Source organism: Neovison vison, chromosome 1, assembly GCF_020171115.1.
Source record: "Neovison vison isolate M4711 chromosome 1, ASM_NN_V1, whole genome shotgun sequence".
Lineage (NCBI taxonomy): Eukaryota > Metazoa > Chordata > Mammalia > Carnivora > Mustelidae > Neogale > Neogale vison.
This window is the reverse complement of record NC_058091.1, coordinates 254,649,638-254,666,418: the sequence shown is the minus strand read 5'-3', so window position 1 is coordinate 254,666,418 and position 16,781 is coordinate 254,649,638. Positions and strand designations below refer to the sequence as shown.

The following is a 16,781-nucleotide window of genomic DNA, read 5'->3' as shown; positions in this document are numbered from 1 at the left end:
GGACGCTGAGATCATGACCTGAGCCGAAGGCAGCGGCTTTACCCACTGAGCCACCCAGGCGCCCCAGAGAACTATCTTTATATGGAGAATAATCATAGGCAAAGAGCAGTTCCTAAATATCAATACTTTCCTAACAACCAGTTACTTTTTAGCTGGTAGATTATTAATTCAGTACCCAAATAGGAAGTCCTAGTGAATTTGCTTCACTTTTTCTTCAAATGAATTGAGGCTGTTTTAATATATTATGTATTCTTTCAGTGCATTTCTGTCTTTCATGTTTTTTAAAATCATTTTCAGTTCCTTTATTAGGTAGAGGAAGGAACTAAACTGTACAAGTACAGATTATTTTTATGGAGCACCTGGGTGGCTCAGTGGATTAAGCCTCTGCTTTCAGCTCAGGTCATGATCTCAGGGTCCTGGGATCAAGCCCTGCATCAGGCTCTCTGCTCAGCAGGGAGCCTGCTTTCCCCTCTCTCTCTGCCTGCCTCTCTGCCTACTTATGATCTCTCTTTGTCAAATGAATAAGTAATCTTTTTAAAAGATTATTTTTATTTTTTTGTTTTTAAATGTAAAGACCTTGTATGTTGATAAGTTTGTATATTCTCCTTACATCTAAAAAGTCAGTTTTATCAGATTCAAAATCCTTGACTTACATTTTCTTTCCTTATTTTATTTTATTTTAAAGATTTTATTTATTTATTTGACAGAGAGAGATCACAAGTAGGCAGAGAGGCAGGCAGAGAGAGGAGGAAGCAGGCTCCCTGCTGAGCAGAGAGCCCGATGCGGGACTCAATCCCAGGACCCTGAGATCATGACCTGAGCTGAAGGCAGCGGCTTAACCCACTGAGCCACCCAGGCACCCCTCTTTCCTTATTTTAAATGATTTTCTGTTTTTCTTTTGGCATAAAACTTTGCTTTTAAAAAGTTAATATCTCCCCCCCCCAAAAAAAACCTAATAGTCGCCTTACTTTTTTTCTTTATAACTCTTTTGCTATTTTTGCCAATGTCAATAGGATTTTTTCTTTTTCTTTAATTCCCAGTAATTTTAGTAAACTTTGTCTTGGGGTTGTTCATTTTAGTTGATGTTCTTATGTGTACACTGTACACTGTCTTATGTGCTCTTTTAATAGGTAGTTCAAATCTTTTTAGTATTTGATCTGTTTCCTTGCTCGGTTTTTGTTTTTGTTTTTAAGCTATGCGTGGACCCCACTGCAGGGCTTGAACTCATGACCCTGAGATCAAAACCTGAGCTGAGGGACACCTGGGTGGCTCAGTTGGTTAAGCAGCTGCCTTCAGCTCAGGTCATGATCCCAGCATCCTGGGATCGAGTCCCACATCGGGCTCCTTGCTCGGCAGAGAGCCTGCTTCTCCCTCTGCCTCTGCCTGCCTCTCTGTCTGCCTGTGCTCGTTCTCTCTCCCTCTCTCTCTCACAAATAAATAAATAAATAAAAATCTTTAAAAAAAAAAAATTAAAAAAAAAAAACAAACAAACCTGAGCTGAGATCAAGAGTTGGGTGCTCAACTGACTGACCCACCCAGGCACCGCCCCCTTGCTTTGTTTTTGTTGTTACTGTTGTTCAGGGACTTAGTATTTGTGGGTGGGATCTTCTTTGCCTATCTTTAGTATTTTCTGAGGTAAGTTCACTTTTGGTCAATTTTTTAATCTCTTAATTTCTTCAAAGTTCTTTCTCCTTTGTACCCCTCTTTCTCTTAAAAGCATTATTGTTGTGTTTATTTGCTACTCTTATGTTTCTTTGGTTTTGTCTTTTTTTAATTATTTAAATTCAATTTAACATGTACTGTATTATTAGTCTCAGGCATAGAATTTAGAGACACAACTGATGCATCAAGTGTCCTCCTTAATGCCCATTACCCACTTAGCCCGTCCCCCCACCTGCCTCCCCTCCAGCAACCCTCACTTTGTTTCCTAGAGCTCAGGGTCTCTTACGCTTTGCCTCCCTATCTTCATCTTATTTTATTTTTCTTTTTCCTTCCCCTATGTTTATCTGGGTTTTTTTTCTTAAATTCCACATATGAGTTGAAATCATATGGTATTTGTCTTTCTCTGACATTTTGCTTAGCATAATACTCTCAACTTCCATCCACATCGTTACAAATGGCAAGAGTTCATTCTTTTTGATGGCTAAGTAATATTCCATTGTGTGGGGTGTGTGTGTGTGTGTGTGTGTGTGTCCACACTACATCTTCTTTATTCATTCATTCTTTGAGTTCATTTTGAAATTCATTGAGTTCTTTCTGAAATAATAGTGAGTTGTAACCATTTGGGATAATAGTGGGATATGGGTGTTTATAGTCATATCTTTCAGGCACACTTGCATTGTAGGAGTCTTCTCTTTTATCTTACAATAACCTGTTCTTAAAGATTTTTTTTTTATCCATTTGAAAGAGAACATGAGCAGGGGATAGGAGCAGAGGGAGAGACTTCCTGCTGATCTGGGAACCCAATATGGGCTCGATCCCAGGACCGTAAGATCATGACCTGAGCCAAAGGCAGATACTTAACTGACTGAGCCCTCCAGGTCCCTCACTTAAAATTACTTTTTTTTTTTTTTAAAGATTTTATTTATTTATTTGACAGAGAGAGATCACAAGTAGGCAGAGGCAAGCAGAGAGAGATAGAGAGGGAAGCAGGCTCCCTGCTGAGCAGAGAGCCCGATGCGGGACTCGATCCCAGGACCCTGAGATCATGACCTGAGCCGAAGGCATCGGCTTAACCCACCGAGCCACCCAGGTGCCCCTTAAAATTACTTTTTATGGGATTTTTTATCTTAATACATGTAAAACTGTTTTTTCTAAACCTTGAAAAGAAAGTTTAGTTCACAATTGCTTTCCTAACTTCAGATTTTAGAGTCCTCTGTTTTCAGTTAATACAAAACTGTGTTTTGTATGCATTTATGAGATGGTCATTCAATCCAGCCTAAGAAAGGGACACAGGAGAAGAGCAGGGAGAAAGTTTACCATAGAGAAACAAAGTGACCACATACCATAGGGAGCCAAATGGAGGGAACAGTAAGGGTAAGGGTTTAACAAAGCAGATAGGAAGGAGACAGAGAGAACAAGTGGAAGAAAAACAAAGGAACCTGTGGGCGAGTGCCTTTGGAATTAGCAGTGATGTTCAAAAGCAGAAGGTGTGAGGGGATTTCGCTGGTACGTGTGTATGTCCCTAGCCCACAGTCAGGTGGGGGCAAGAAGAGGAACCTGTGGCAGGGCAGGTGCACATGGCAGCTTGCTTTCTGAAATTTCTTGTTCTGCGCTCCTTTCCCATTTTATCCTGGGCCATCTCTTTCTTTCTTATTTGTTGTTCCTGTCTCGCCTAATTTTGTTTCTTACCAGTCCTGCCTCCTATACTGCAAGGGAGTCCTGGTTGGTCAGTTTTTAGTTCACAGAGCTAGACTGCTTTAGCCCCTCAACATCTTACTGTTGGCTTCTTACACCCCCTTTTTACTCACTGTTCATTTGGACCAGTCTCTCACAATTTCAGCTGTTTTCTCATGTTGGTCTCCTGTGGGTTCCAGGGAGTAACCTGTTGGCTATGTTTGACTTCTTTTGTTCTCAGGTACATTAATCCCTTTGACTCATTCTACACCAATATTGGTAATGTTACTGACATACAGGTCTTGTAGCTTTTGGAAGTTTGTGTCTACCATTTTGAATTTTGGGGTTTGTGGAGGTATGTTTTTACCTGATAATGTTTTCCATGGGTTGATGGTTTCTGTTTAATCTCTCTTTTTAAAATTTATTTGATAGAGATCACAGGTAGGCAGAGAGAGGGAAGCAGGCTCCCCGCTGAGCAGACAGCCTGATGCGGGGCTCAGTCCCAGGACCCTGAGATCATGACCTGAGCCGAAGGCAAAAGCTTAACCCACTGAGCCACCCAGGCACCCCTTAATCTGTTTTTATATGGGGCATTGGAGAGATTAAAAAATCTGTGCTGCCATACAGCAGTCTTTCCAGAACTTCCCTCTGGAGCACTTTACATAAATTGGAATTTCTTTTTCTTAAAGATTTGGTAGAACACTCTTTGAAACTACCTGGTCCAGTGTGTTTTTATGATTAACTCTTTGAAAACCTTCTTTGCGTCCTCTATGATAATTTGTATGTTAGATTACAAGCTCTTCTGAAGTCTGTTTGATTAGTTTGTATATTTTTAGAAAATTATCCACTTCCTCCATGACCTCAAATTTATTAAAATTGTCTTTGTTTTTTAATAGCCTCTGTATCAGTGGCTAGTGCTTCATTTTCATTTCTTACTTTATGTCTACTGTTTGTCTTCACTTCTTGAATTGGTTAATTATAGGTTGTTCTACTTTCCCTCCAAAGAACCCGCTCTTGAATTCATCAGTTCTTCTAATTTCTTCAGTTAGATGCTTCATTCACTTCTTTTTTATTCTTTGTTGTTCATTGATAATAATAAAAACCTTGGAAATTTCTCCTTAGAGCTGCCTTAGCTATTTGTCATAAATTCTGATATGTCATATTTGTTTTCTAAATAATTTGGAATTTTAAGTTTGATTTATTCTGTGGCCCAAGAATTGAGAGAGATTTAAAATTTTCCAGATGGTAGACATTATCATTTTCTAGTTTTGTTATTAACTTCTCTTTTTTTTTTGTGATTCAGATTTTTTAGCTACCTAACATGGTTACATTTATTTACATTTGTTATGTTTATTACAACCTAATTAATAACCATTCTGTGGACATTTGAAAAGTATATATATTTTCTGTTTTATGTTAAGACTCCATTATATGTTGATTAGGCAATCTTAGTTACGTCTTTTTTTCCTTTTAATTTTTATAGAAGGTATCCATTTACTCTATGTAAAACTGAGAAAGGTCCCTGCTAATGTGTTTCAGTTTTTTCTCATATTTTCTGTGGTTTTATTTGAATTATGGAGTGCTTGAATAGAATTCCTTACTGCTAGGTCTTCATTACAGATTATAATCTCTGTCATCATGAAGCATACTTCTTTGGTCTTGTTTATAACTTTTTCTCTGAATTCAGTTCTGATACTGCAATCATGAATCCAGATTTCTTATTATTTATATTTCCTTAGTATACCTTTGCCTACCCTTTAATTTTCAGTCTTTCTGAATCACTTTATACTAGATACATCTCTTTTAAAAACATTCAAGTTGGGGCACCTGGGTGGCTCAGTGGGTTAAAGCCTCTGCCTTCGGCTCAGGTCATGATCCCAGGGTCCTGGGATAGAGCCCTGCATGGGGCTCTCTGCTCAGCAGGGAGCCTGCTTCCTCCTCTCTCTCTGCCTGCCTCTCTGCCTGCTTGTGATCTCTGTCTGTCAAATAAATAAAATCTAAAAAAAAAGAAAAAGAAAACAACTGAAAGGTCCAGCTCTAACATACAAAATCTTGGGTGGTTTCTTTAATGGTAAACTAAGAAATCATTCCAAATGTTAGAGAAGAACATTCAATGCCTGGAGAAATGTTTATAAGTTATTCAGTGAAATGTTTCAGAACACTAGACGGAAAAGTCCCTATTTGTTAAAACAAATAAATAAAATTCAAGTTAAAATTTAATTTTGATAAGTATAGCATAAAATTCACTTCTGGATTTTTATACATAGCATAAAGTTGGATTTTATTTGTTAGATTGGGAGTTTTTCTTCAATAGGTGAGTTTAGGTCATTTTAAAATTATTAATTAAATTAGTATGTTTGATTTTAGTTTTGTCATCAAAAGATGTTAGGCTTTGTTGATACGGCTTTTTCCTTTTTCTGTCATTCATTGTATGATCCATTATTATAGTTGCAGTTTTTATGTGTTCTCTGGTAATTTTTAAGCTCTTCATTTTTGACCTGTGAGTTGAATTTTTAACTAAAACATAACATATATATTTAATATTTTTCCCTTTTCATTTAAGACTTCAATCCTATAAGAAAAGTAGGAATGGTATATGAACCTCTGCTTACCATTCAGCTAGATTCACGGGTTGTTAATATTTTGCTACATTTTATTTTTGTCTGCAACTACATGTTTTTATTCCTAAGTATTTGAAGGTAACTTCTGAACAAATTTGTCATCCCTAACTAGTTCAGCATGTGTTTCTCAAGAACAAGGACATTTTCTTACTTGGGAACAATACCAGTATCACACCTAAGTACTTCAACACTATTATAATGTCTGTGTGGAGTCCATATTTAAACTTCCCCAGTTGTCTCAATAATGTCCTTTATAGCCTTTTTGTTTGTTTGTTAAGGATCATGCCTTGCGTTTATTTTTATCTTTTTGCCTTCTTTAATCTAAATCAGTCTACGAGCCCCCCTTTTTTTTTTTCCATGAAAAATTCAGGTAGTTGGTCTTGTAAAATGTCCCAACATCTGGGGTTGTCTGTTTCCTCCTAACTAAATGCAGTTAAATTTTCTTGGCAAGAATCATCATAGATGATTATCATTTTCATTCCATCACTCAGGAGGTACATACTATCAAGTTTGCCTCATTATTAGTCATGCTGCATTTAATCACATGGTGCAGGGAGCATCAGTACTTTGTTTCTTACAGTATCTTTTGACTTCTTCCTATGAGCAATGACGAGACATTTTCTGTTTCCCTCTCATTTTAATCATTTATGTTCTCATTACCTTTAAAATATGCTTATACCTTTGTTATTTGACTTACTGATCTGCAGTATCTTGTGACCTCAGCTGTCGAAGATAAGGAAGATGAAAAATTAAAATTACACTATTTCCCACCTTTTCCCCCCTCTTCTCTTCCGCCTTTGTTTATTCATTCACTTTTTTTTTAAATGAAGAAAAGGAAACCTAGAAAACGTACATCAAGTCAGTGTTTGCAGTTGTGTGGATAAAGCCCACCCATGGGACGCACTGAGGCTGGAGCAGTCGGAAGAGACTGGCTTACAGAACGGGGCGGACGTGGTCAGTTGGGGAATGACGCTTGTTGACAGCTCTGGGGTTTGGGTTTGGACTATTGTTTGAACTGTTGCTGCTTGTCATCTACCATGTTTTAAAATGTTGATTAACCATTCTTCATTCCTGGCTTGACCTTTCTAATCTAAAAATTGCAAGCTCTAATCTGGTGAGTAGAATTAATTTCTAGGTTGCAGTAGCGAGCTGCTGAGTACTTGGCTGGGACCAGTATCAAGCTGGGGGCCACCCCTGACCCTCAGATCTGCCTACTTCTCACCTTCCTTTTATGCCCTCTCCATTTCTGTGCCTAAGTGTGCTGCCTTTCTTTTTTCCTCAGGTCTCCCAGTTGCTGGGCAAACCTCCGAATTTGTTAACCAAGTGTTAGAGAAGACTGCAGAAGGCAATCCCACTGGAGGCCTTGTAGGACTAAGGATACCAACATCAAAAGTGTAATCAGCCTCATTGGACCACTGGTCAGAAATGTCTGTGTTTGTCACGTTATTCATTGTAAATTTTCATTCTGTTTTGCATGTCAGTTTAGCATTATGTAAACATTTATGATTAGGTTACATTGTTTTAAGAACTAAGTAGCATAAGTGAAGCATGATCCAAAATACTTGATTATTGCATTTTCAGAGCATAAACCATGGTTAAAACTGCTACTGTCATCAGAATCGAAACTCAAACATTTAAGTAAATGTTTAGATACAGATTGCAAAAATCTGTTAAAGTAAAACGTTTGGGAGGAGTGAAGACATTAGTAAAAGCCAAATATTGTGGCAGGTTTATGCTCTGAACCACACAAAAAAATTGAGGAAGCATTTTTTTAAACAGTCGGTTTAGATTGTTTTTAGAATTATTCCTTTTGTTCTAATTTTCCACAAACATTAATCTCACTTGTACATGGCACAACCCAGCACTCACGCCCATGTGCCATATTAGAAGTTCATTTTCTGAGCTCAATATGGTATATATAAATATATATAAATATATATATAATGTCTGTGCAAGTAAGAAAAAAAGCATATTCTTTGTGCCTTGTATTTTGGGGAAACTATAAAACTGGTAATATTTTGTATGATGAAAACCCTAATGAGGAAACACAAGATATATAGATGGAAAAATTATGGGGTTTAAATGTTTTTTTTTGTTCCAACTCTTTTTCAAATTTTTTGAATGTATATAGGACTATGTTGAAATGTAGATATATGCCACAGAGTCTGTGTATTGTATAAAAAACAAAACAAAAAACAAACAAAAAAAAGATGGCTCTAGAAAACTCATATTTCGGTACTTGACCGGAAGAAGACAAATACTTGCACATTATTGCGATTGTTTTATTTTTTGTACCAAAGACAAATGCAACTGATATGGCAAACTGCCAGTCTAAGTAAAGTTTTGCACAGCTTACATGATACTGTATGAATGTATGAAAAAAAGGAGAAAAAAAAAAGAAAAATGAAAAGGTCAGGGTTAGGGATCTTACTGAACTGTGAATTTTATTTCTGTTTGGGTCCAATTATCTACAGAAGGAGCATCCACACACACAAATATTATTTTGCTGTTCCTCTAGTTCGCTTCCATAGTAGATAAGTTGGTGGCCATTTAGATGTCTGTAAGTCTTTTTATTTCTGCACTTAATTGTAGGAAATTTTAATATATTTCATTTTAGTAAGCTATTGGTAAAATAGTTTTTGACCTTGAAAATTAAAAAGTTTATTTAGCTTACTGTAGTATACTTCCACCAAACAACCAAAATACAGATTATTTTTATTGTATTATGTATATATATATCTGTAAAGAAAGAAAAAAGCTAAAAATATCTAATTCTTTAGTTGCCACTTTTCCAATTGATGTATTATTGTGCATGTAATATTTTCAAAGATCAACACAAGCTTAAAACAAAAACAAAAACGATTTATAGATTTTTATATTTTTGTACAGGTATTTTCAAACTAGCTTCTTCAAACTTACATGTGACCTATTCTTCTTCTATAGTTTCTAGAACTGAGAAATATTAACACATTTAGTTTTTAGGTGCTCTTTTTTGCTCACATAAAACAGCTTCATTAGTCAGTGTTTTAACTGTGTTAAAGCTTTACCTCTGATGAGAAATTTCTTGTGTCAAGGCAGCATTATAAACCTTCCCCACAGATCTTCCCATTCTGTTTCTCTTACTGTTTGATCCTCAAATCTTGTGTTTTGAACTCTGAAAACTGGTGGCTTAAAAACTATACTTTAAAAAAGATCCTATCTAGCCAGAAAAAAATACCAAAAATTTCAGACCTAGCTGCTGGGAAATTACCTGTTTCTCCAACTGTTTCTCCATTACCCCCTGGAGAATTTATTCTTTAATTATATTTTGTCTTTATAGTGTGTTTCCTTTTCTTCTACTTTATCCCTTCTCCCCCCACTCCCCTACTTGTAAGCCGTAGCATATGAAGCTATAGCTTATAGTTTGATTCTAAAACACAGTAACAACTGAACAATGTTGCTCATATGCTTCTTTGCCATCATGAAAAGGAAACTTCTAGAAGGATTGTCTTAACACCTTAGCTGAACTGTGATGCACAAGATTTTCCTGTGTGCTTGGTGGAAATGTACCTGGTTAGTGCATTCATGCTGAACAGATGATATGCTCAGAGCTAATGGTTTAAAAGAATGTAAGCTCATTGTTTAAAGTTTTTCCTTTTTAGATGGGAGAAGACAAAGCACAGGCTTATAAATTGGAAGTATATGAAGTTTTGACAGAGTGTGTTTAGTAAATTGAGACATGTTCCAAAATGTGGCAGTTTTGCAATCAGGTGAAAATCACTTCATGATAGAGATTCAGCTGATGAGGTTTATAAAATTGCCCCTTTCTAGCTGCTCTGTTAGGAATTCTGGTTTTTGATACTTTTTTCCTGTCTGCAAACCAGAATTTGATTTTTTGGTCTTGCATTTCAAAAAAAAAAAAAAAAAGACTTTGAATCTGGTTTAGTAGATTCCATATCCTTGCATTTCAGTGTTTTATATGTACTACTTAAGTTAAATAGTTAAAAGCTTTTAAATAGTTGAGCTTTTTAATGTTGACACTTTATTTTGTACCTATTTATATATGTATGTATATCTTAGAAAAGCACTTTGTTAAAAAAAAATTGCATTTTATATGATTCCTGCCATTTGCTGCTAAATCTGGGCTGGTCAGAATGCTGCAGCGATACTTGATCTAAATAAAAACCTGGCAGTAAAATGTAGAGTGAAAGTTAAATCCTCTTGCTGTTTTAACTTTATCATAAAGATGACATAGGCAAGCTGTGCAGCTTTACATTTTAACCAGGGGACTCTGTGGCATTTAAAACCGTCTAGAAATGGTTGTACTTTAATGCCAGTAATAATCTGCTTCCTCTATTGTCATTAAAATATATACGTTTAGTGTATCACACAAACAAATCTTATAAGGGTAACGTAAAAACCCCAACAATTGTACATGTTATGTTTTTGAAAATTGTGGCATGTATTTTTGGGTGAAGATCATTAGAGAAGAGCTCTCTAAAGGTTTTCTGTGTTCATACATGGTATACAGATAGCTCATAATGAAGTCCAGAATCTTACTTTAAGTGAAGGCATTGTGAATTCACCTCAAATAAACCCATTGTTCCAAAAGCAATTATAAACTTTGACTCTAGTACTACTATGATTGAAAAAAAATATACAAAAAACGTTCTTCCTCATTTCAGATACACTGGATTCTTTATAGAGTTTGTCTCCATATGAAAGCATGCTGTCCAGTTGTTCTTGTTAAGATCTTGTCTGAGTTTTGAATTGGGTGCCACACTTTTTCAGTCAATATGATTGCTTGTTCTACTGTACCATGTATGATTCTTGTCCTTTCCTATATCCTTCATGACAGATTATGATGTGGCTTTATATTGTGCCTTACTTGTACATTTAAACTTAACGTCTTCATTCCCTTCCACTTCCTATACCGTTCACTTTGACCTTTTTGGTAAGAGAATCAGAGCAATTATAAAAACATCATGAAGGATTTCAGATGGGTATGGTTTCCAATTCCCTCTCTTTATAGTTATTTTATATTTGTATGAAAGACCAGTTTTGAATGGTCTTTAAACCAGAGAGGGAAAGACTAGCAGTCATTTCACTACATCCCTTGTTTCTGACTTTCATGAATTTGTCCGACATCTTCTTTCTGATGCTTGACTTGATTTGCTTCTTAGCAATAGTCTGCATTTAAAGAAAGGTGTGTTCAGTCCATCAGCTTGAAATTGACTATTTCATCTTTCCAGAATTTTTTAGGAGAAGAATACCCGTTTTGTTTGTTTTATAAAACAGATGACAAGTCTCTTTAAAAGAAACAGAAGTACAGTACTTTTGAAATACAATGCTGTTAGTTTGGATTTCTTTTTATATATATAATATTCATACAATTATCTGATGTTTGCCTTCATTAATAAAGCTGTTAGTTTATTCACCAAAATGTCAAGAATGGATGTGCTTTTCTTTATTCCATACATTTAAAAATACTTTAGCTGCTAAGATTTAGTTAACTTTCTAAGAAACAAATTCAAGTTGCCTTCAGCAGGAATTAACAAAAGCTTATGTTCCCTTTCTTTATATAGTCTTCCTACAATTCTGTTCAAGTATTTTCTAATTAATTATGTAAGAGAATGTTAGCATCTCTCCAAATCTTGAAACTTGAATTTTGAGAATGCATTGAATTATGCTTTCAGTGTTAAAGTAAAAGGTTTCAATTATCCTTCTAGTGAAGTCTATTGTGGAATACCATTTCCCATGGAACTGAGGCCATTTCCACAACTTTGCACAGAACTGCAGTCTTGTTCTTCCCTTGGATCATGACAAGTCTCACACAGTGCCGTAATACTTGTGGATTCTTTTGTAATCTTTGTAATCTTAATAAGGGCATTATGAGAAGATGACTCCATGTTTTTTTAATATTTCAAACACATTGGGATGTTACAATGAATGTCAACTGTAGGAATGGTTGTTTCGTTTTAAGGAATAAGTATGTTGGGGAAAGATGATGAAAATGTACTACTGACAGTTTTACACTTCCATAGGCAAGTGGGATTATGTGTTGAAGCATAATCCTCGTGCTTAGTAAACTGACCGAAAATTGTAAAAATTACACCTAGGAACTGAATTATGCCAAATTGCCATTTTTCTTTAGAAAAGAGAGGTTAGGGTGTAGTAGTGAGGGAGTAGAACCTTAAAACTACTTCCAAATAATATTCTGGAATTGAAGACTTGGTGACTAGTGAAGAACATCAGAGTTGGGTATTTCAGTGTGCCAAGTGTGGGTGAACTAGATTTGCCTCTTTCATAACAATGTAAACACAATGGTGTAGTTAATTAAATTCTGGGCGGATGGGAGCGGGACTGATTACTGTGTCTTGCCCTTCGCCCTGTGTTTTTTTCGGAACCAAATAACAGAAATGTGTATGTGTGTACTGTATCTGCCTTTCCACCACATTTTTATGACACTGTATTCCACTGCCTGCTTTTTTTTTTTTTTTAACCTTCTTTCCCTAGGATTTGTCCTATAACTTAGCATTTGTGATTAACAATGATACTAGGGCTGACCGCACATAAGAAGTCACAAGAGAAGAGCGGAAGGGCAAGAATTCAGAGCATTTGTTCATACAATGTGGCAACCTCTTTTGCATAGTGGCGTAGGATCCTGTTTGTAATGCTATCATAAATATTCTGTAGTTTTGTTTCCCCATTCCCCAACTGGAGCTATGAAACTTTTTATTGGATTCAGTCTTGTCTTTTGTCTAGAAAGAATTTTATCTTGTTGACGCATGAGCTGTTTAAAAATTATTCTATTAAATGTTGGTTAATAGTTGTGCAGTTTTTCTTTTCAGAAGAAAAGGCAATTCAAATGTTGCCTTTGTTTTCTGTCACCTTCCAACCCCTCAGCACTTCTAGTCAGATACAGATTCATCAGTGTATGCAACATCCTTTGTAATTTAAAATAAAAAAAAGATGAAAAGGTTTTAAATTGTTTGCCTCATGTTTTCGCCCTTTCTCTGTTGCTTTTCTGTCGCTTACCAAGGTAACCATCTGCTTTTCTGCAAGATAATCCACTGCAAAGAAATTCCAGACTAAAGACAGCCATGAGCTGTGGCTTGTAGTGCCCCTCTCCTGGTGTAAGGCATAAAGAACTAACATTCTGGATACTTTGGGCTGATTTTTCAGTACTCTAGTGAAATGTAGCTATTATGGAGAATTACTTATTGATGAAAACATTTGCATTTTTCATAGTTTGGAGCACAGTTTAGTTTACACATATTTTTTCCTCTTTGATTCTTTGGGTAAGCAAGGGAGATAAACTGTTGTGCGTCTCTCCTCATTTGTATGTGTTTAATAATTCATAGTAAGTCTCTGAGATAGGCTGGGCATATACACAGTCTTTTTTTTTTTTTCTTCAAGATTTTATTTATTTATTCGAGAGAGGGAGCACAAGCAGGGGAAGAGGCAGAGGGAGAAGCAGTCTCCCCCACTGAGCAGGGAGCCCGGGATCCTGGGATCATGACCTGAGCTGAAGGCAGACGGTTAACCAACTGAGCCACACAGGTATCTCCATATACATAAAGTCTTATGTCAGGGGACCTGAGTGAACACCACTGAATAGTGTGTTCCTTCAAATGCTAAACATTTGTTTAGCATATACTCTGCCAAGACGTGTGCTAGGCACTGGACTATAAAGGAGATTAGAGAGAGAGCCAGGAGCTCCGAGTTTGCTGAGGGGAGACAGCATGTGAATAAGACAAGAGCTGTTACATATGCAGAGGGTTCTGGGTACATTATTGCCAAGATACTTGCAAGGACACAGGAACCACATCCGGTAGGGTATACTGGTAAAGAATTGACAGGCTTGTGTGCATGACATCCCAGGATTCTTGAAGTTCTTTTTGCTTCATTCAAGTGACATTGGGGCTGTCAGAAAGCAAAGTGGAGATCACCTCTCATGGACTTGACCTCCGTCAAGACCACTCCTCACAGGAGTCTCTGTCATGGTCTGGGAACTTTTAAGGAGCTGAGTGAGCTGGGTCAGTATAGTCCTTAGGAAACAACATTTTGTGGGTAGCACCCAGTTCAATGGGTCATTCACTTGCCCCTCCTTTCAGAACAAGAAGAGCCCTTTAACCAGAAAGACATAAAGTTGGGAAATGTTTTAATATCCCAGCTGAAAGGTTTATAATAAGGAAGGGGTGTTAGGAAGTCTGGAAGGCTAGGGTGGCTGGCCTTCATGACACCCCCTAGGTGCTTTTCTATCAGGTAACTCAGCTCTCAACTGTGCATTGAGGTGGGTGGCCATGTCCATTTTACAAAAGAGAATAGACTCAGATAAGGGGATTCACCTCAGACCCAGCTTATATGATAGCCCCAATTCAAACTCCAGTCTGCTCCTGTACTCAGAGACAATTCATACTCGTAAAGGACCAGGCCAGGTCACAGGTAATATTTGCATGGATATCTATGTATGAAGGAGATAATAGGCTTAGAATCTGAAACAGAACTCAAGCCAAAAACTAGCAGATGTAGTAACCAAAAGCTCATCTCAGGATCTGAGGATAAAGGTGATAGAAGCAAAATAGCATTGGCAATAAGTGAGGATGTGGGTCACCACATTGTATGTCTATCCCTCAAAGATGGCCTCTAGCTTGAGGGCTTAGAATTGGGTCTGTTTGTTAGAAGGGAGCATGTTGGAGGGTGGAGAAAAAAGGAGCTATGTTTTTTCCTTTAACTACTGCAGAAAAATTGCGTGGAAACTGTCAGCTGCATAGGAATTTCCAGCAAAAAGCCAGATGTGAAAGGGGCCCAAGGTCATGTGTCCTAAATAGGGAGCTTCCATCTGAGGATCCAAAACTTTTGAGTGACCTGAAAAATGTCAGTTTCTTGAAAATATTTTAGTCTTGAAACATCACCAGAAATGAACTTAAAATGTACAAGGTCTAGATAAAGAAAACTTTAACATGAAGGACACAGAAGAAGACATGAACAAATGGAAAAAAAGACCCAAGTTCTTGAACCAGAGAAGCCAATAACATGAAGCTGTCAGTCTTCAAAATTATATTAAAAATTTAATGCTATCTCAAAACATATAAATGGGGTTTAAAAAAAACTCACAAAGTTCATAAGGGAAAAAATAATTGGGAGATGCTGGGAGGAGAAAAAGATTGGGCATTTAAACCAAACACATGAAAACACATAAAACTATAAACTGTCACTTTGACCCATAAATAGGCCAACAGAACAGAATGGAAGGTTTAGAAATAGATTAAAATGTAAGAATTTATTACGGTCCATGTAACATCCAGAACCAGTGAGAAAAAGATGGATTCCTCAGAAAACAGGGTTGGAACAACTAGGAAACTCTGGAAAAGTTGACCCTGTATCTCACACAGTAAGCCAGTATGTATCTCAAAATGTATATATGAACAAATAACATAAGGAAATGTGGGCAATTCCTTTAAAACCCATGGGGTGGGGATGGGGAGGCCTTTCTAACTTGGATCCCAAATCCAGGAGTCATAAATGAAGGTCGATAAATTCTATGCGAAATAAAAATTTAAAAAGCTTCTTTAAGGCCAAACCATCATAAGGCAAGTCGAAATTCTATAGTCTATGCAAAACTAAGGGCTAATCCTCCTACTATATAAAGAGCTCCTGGAAACTGGTATGAAAAAGAACAACCACACAGTAGAGAAGTGAGCAAAGTAAATACAAAGAGCACTCAGTCTCATTCATGATAAAAGAAATGCAAATTTTTAAAAATCTTAGTATTTGTTAACACAGCACGTTGGCGGGAAAGCAGGCATTTGTACTGCACTGCTGTGGGAGTATAAATGGGTATAAACTGTCTGAAGAGCAATTTGGTAGTATGTATCCAAATTTTAAAATGCACATATCTTTTGACTAGCACTTTCTGCACTGGGCAAGTCATTCTCTCTGAGCTGTTTCTTCATGTGTAAAATGTGGATAATTCTACCTCATAGGTTTGCCATGAGAGTTCAGTTCGATGACACACATTAAGAACCTAGCACAAAGTGCCTGGTACATAGGCAGCGTTCCAAAAATGTCAGTAATGTCATAGCAGCTAATGCCCGTTGAGTTCTTAAACACATGCCACACTGCTGCACTATGCTTGGCGCTCTTCATGTACTACTTTATTTAATCCTCCAGACAACCCTGTGATTACCACCAGTTAGCGTCCGGAGGATTCTGAGGCACAGAGATGTGAAGTGGGTCGTCCAGCAGAAGTCAAGCAGGGTTGACTCCCAAGCCTGCAATACCCTGCATGTTAGGTGCAGTGGGATGATGAACACCTTAAGGGGCCATGTGGAACAATGGAGAAACAGATGGGCAAGCTACATAGCCCCATGTGTACAACACTACCCAAGGGGTCATATTTGGTTTTTGAGGGAAGACATGGCTTTCAATGAAAGCTCCTCCACGTTCAAGTTAGGTAACCATGGGACACAGGTGTTCAGTTTTGGTTTTGCTGTGATCGACTCTTCGTCCATCTACTGAGCTGTAAAACTGGGGCATTGCCTATTTCAGCTGTGGCTGAAGGATTAAGAGAAATACACAGCTAGGCATTCAGGTCTTCATAATTTATGCTTGCTGATGTGAACAAAAAAGTACATGGGGTAGGAACGAGAGGGGGGGAGCCTTCTAAGGAAAGGGAACAGCACATTCCAAAGCTACAGATCCAAAAAGAGCTTGAGGAATCCAGGAGAGGGATGGGCTGAGGTAGCTCACGGCCTTGAAGACCAGCTAAGAAACTTGGACAATTTAATAATAAAACTGAAACAAAAGAGCCACCATTTGTTGAGGGTCTGCTCTTAATTA

At 37.2% G+C, this 16,781-nt stretch overlaps 1 protein-coding gene across 3 annotated transcripts in view; it reads left to right on the top strand.

Moving 5' to 3' along the window:
• Positions 1-11,379, top strand: part of CREBRF (CREB3 regulatory factor) — a 54,824-nt gene extending 43,445 nt beyond the window's left edge. For all 3 annotated transcript variants that reach the window (XM_044229473.1, XM_044229474.1, XM_044229475.1), the window contains one exon: positions 7,240-11,379. In XM_044229473.1, coding sequence (XP_044085408.1) covers positions 7,240-7,355 — 116 coding nt within the window. In that variant the 3' untranslated portion in view covers positions 7,356-11,379. The remainder of the gene's footprint in view (positions 1-7,239) is intronic.
• Positions 11,380-16,781: the final 5,402 nt, after the last annotated feature.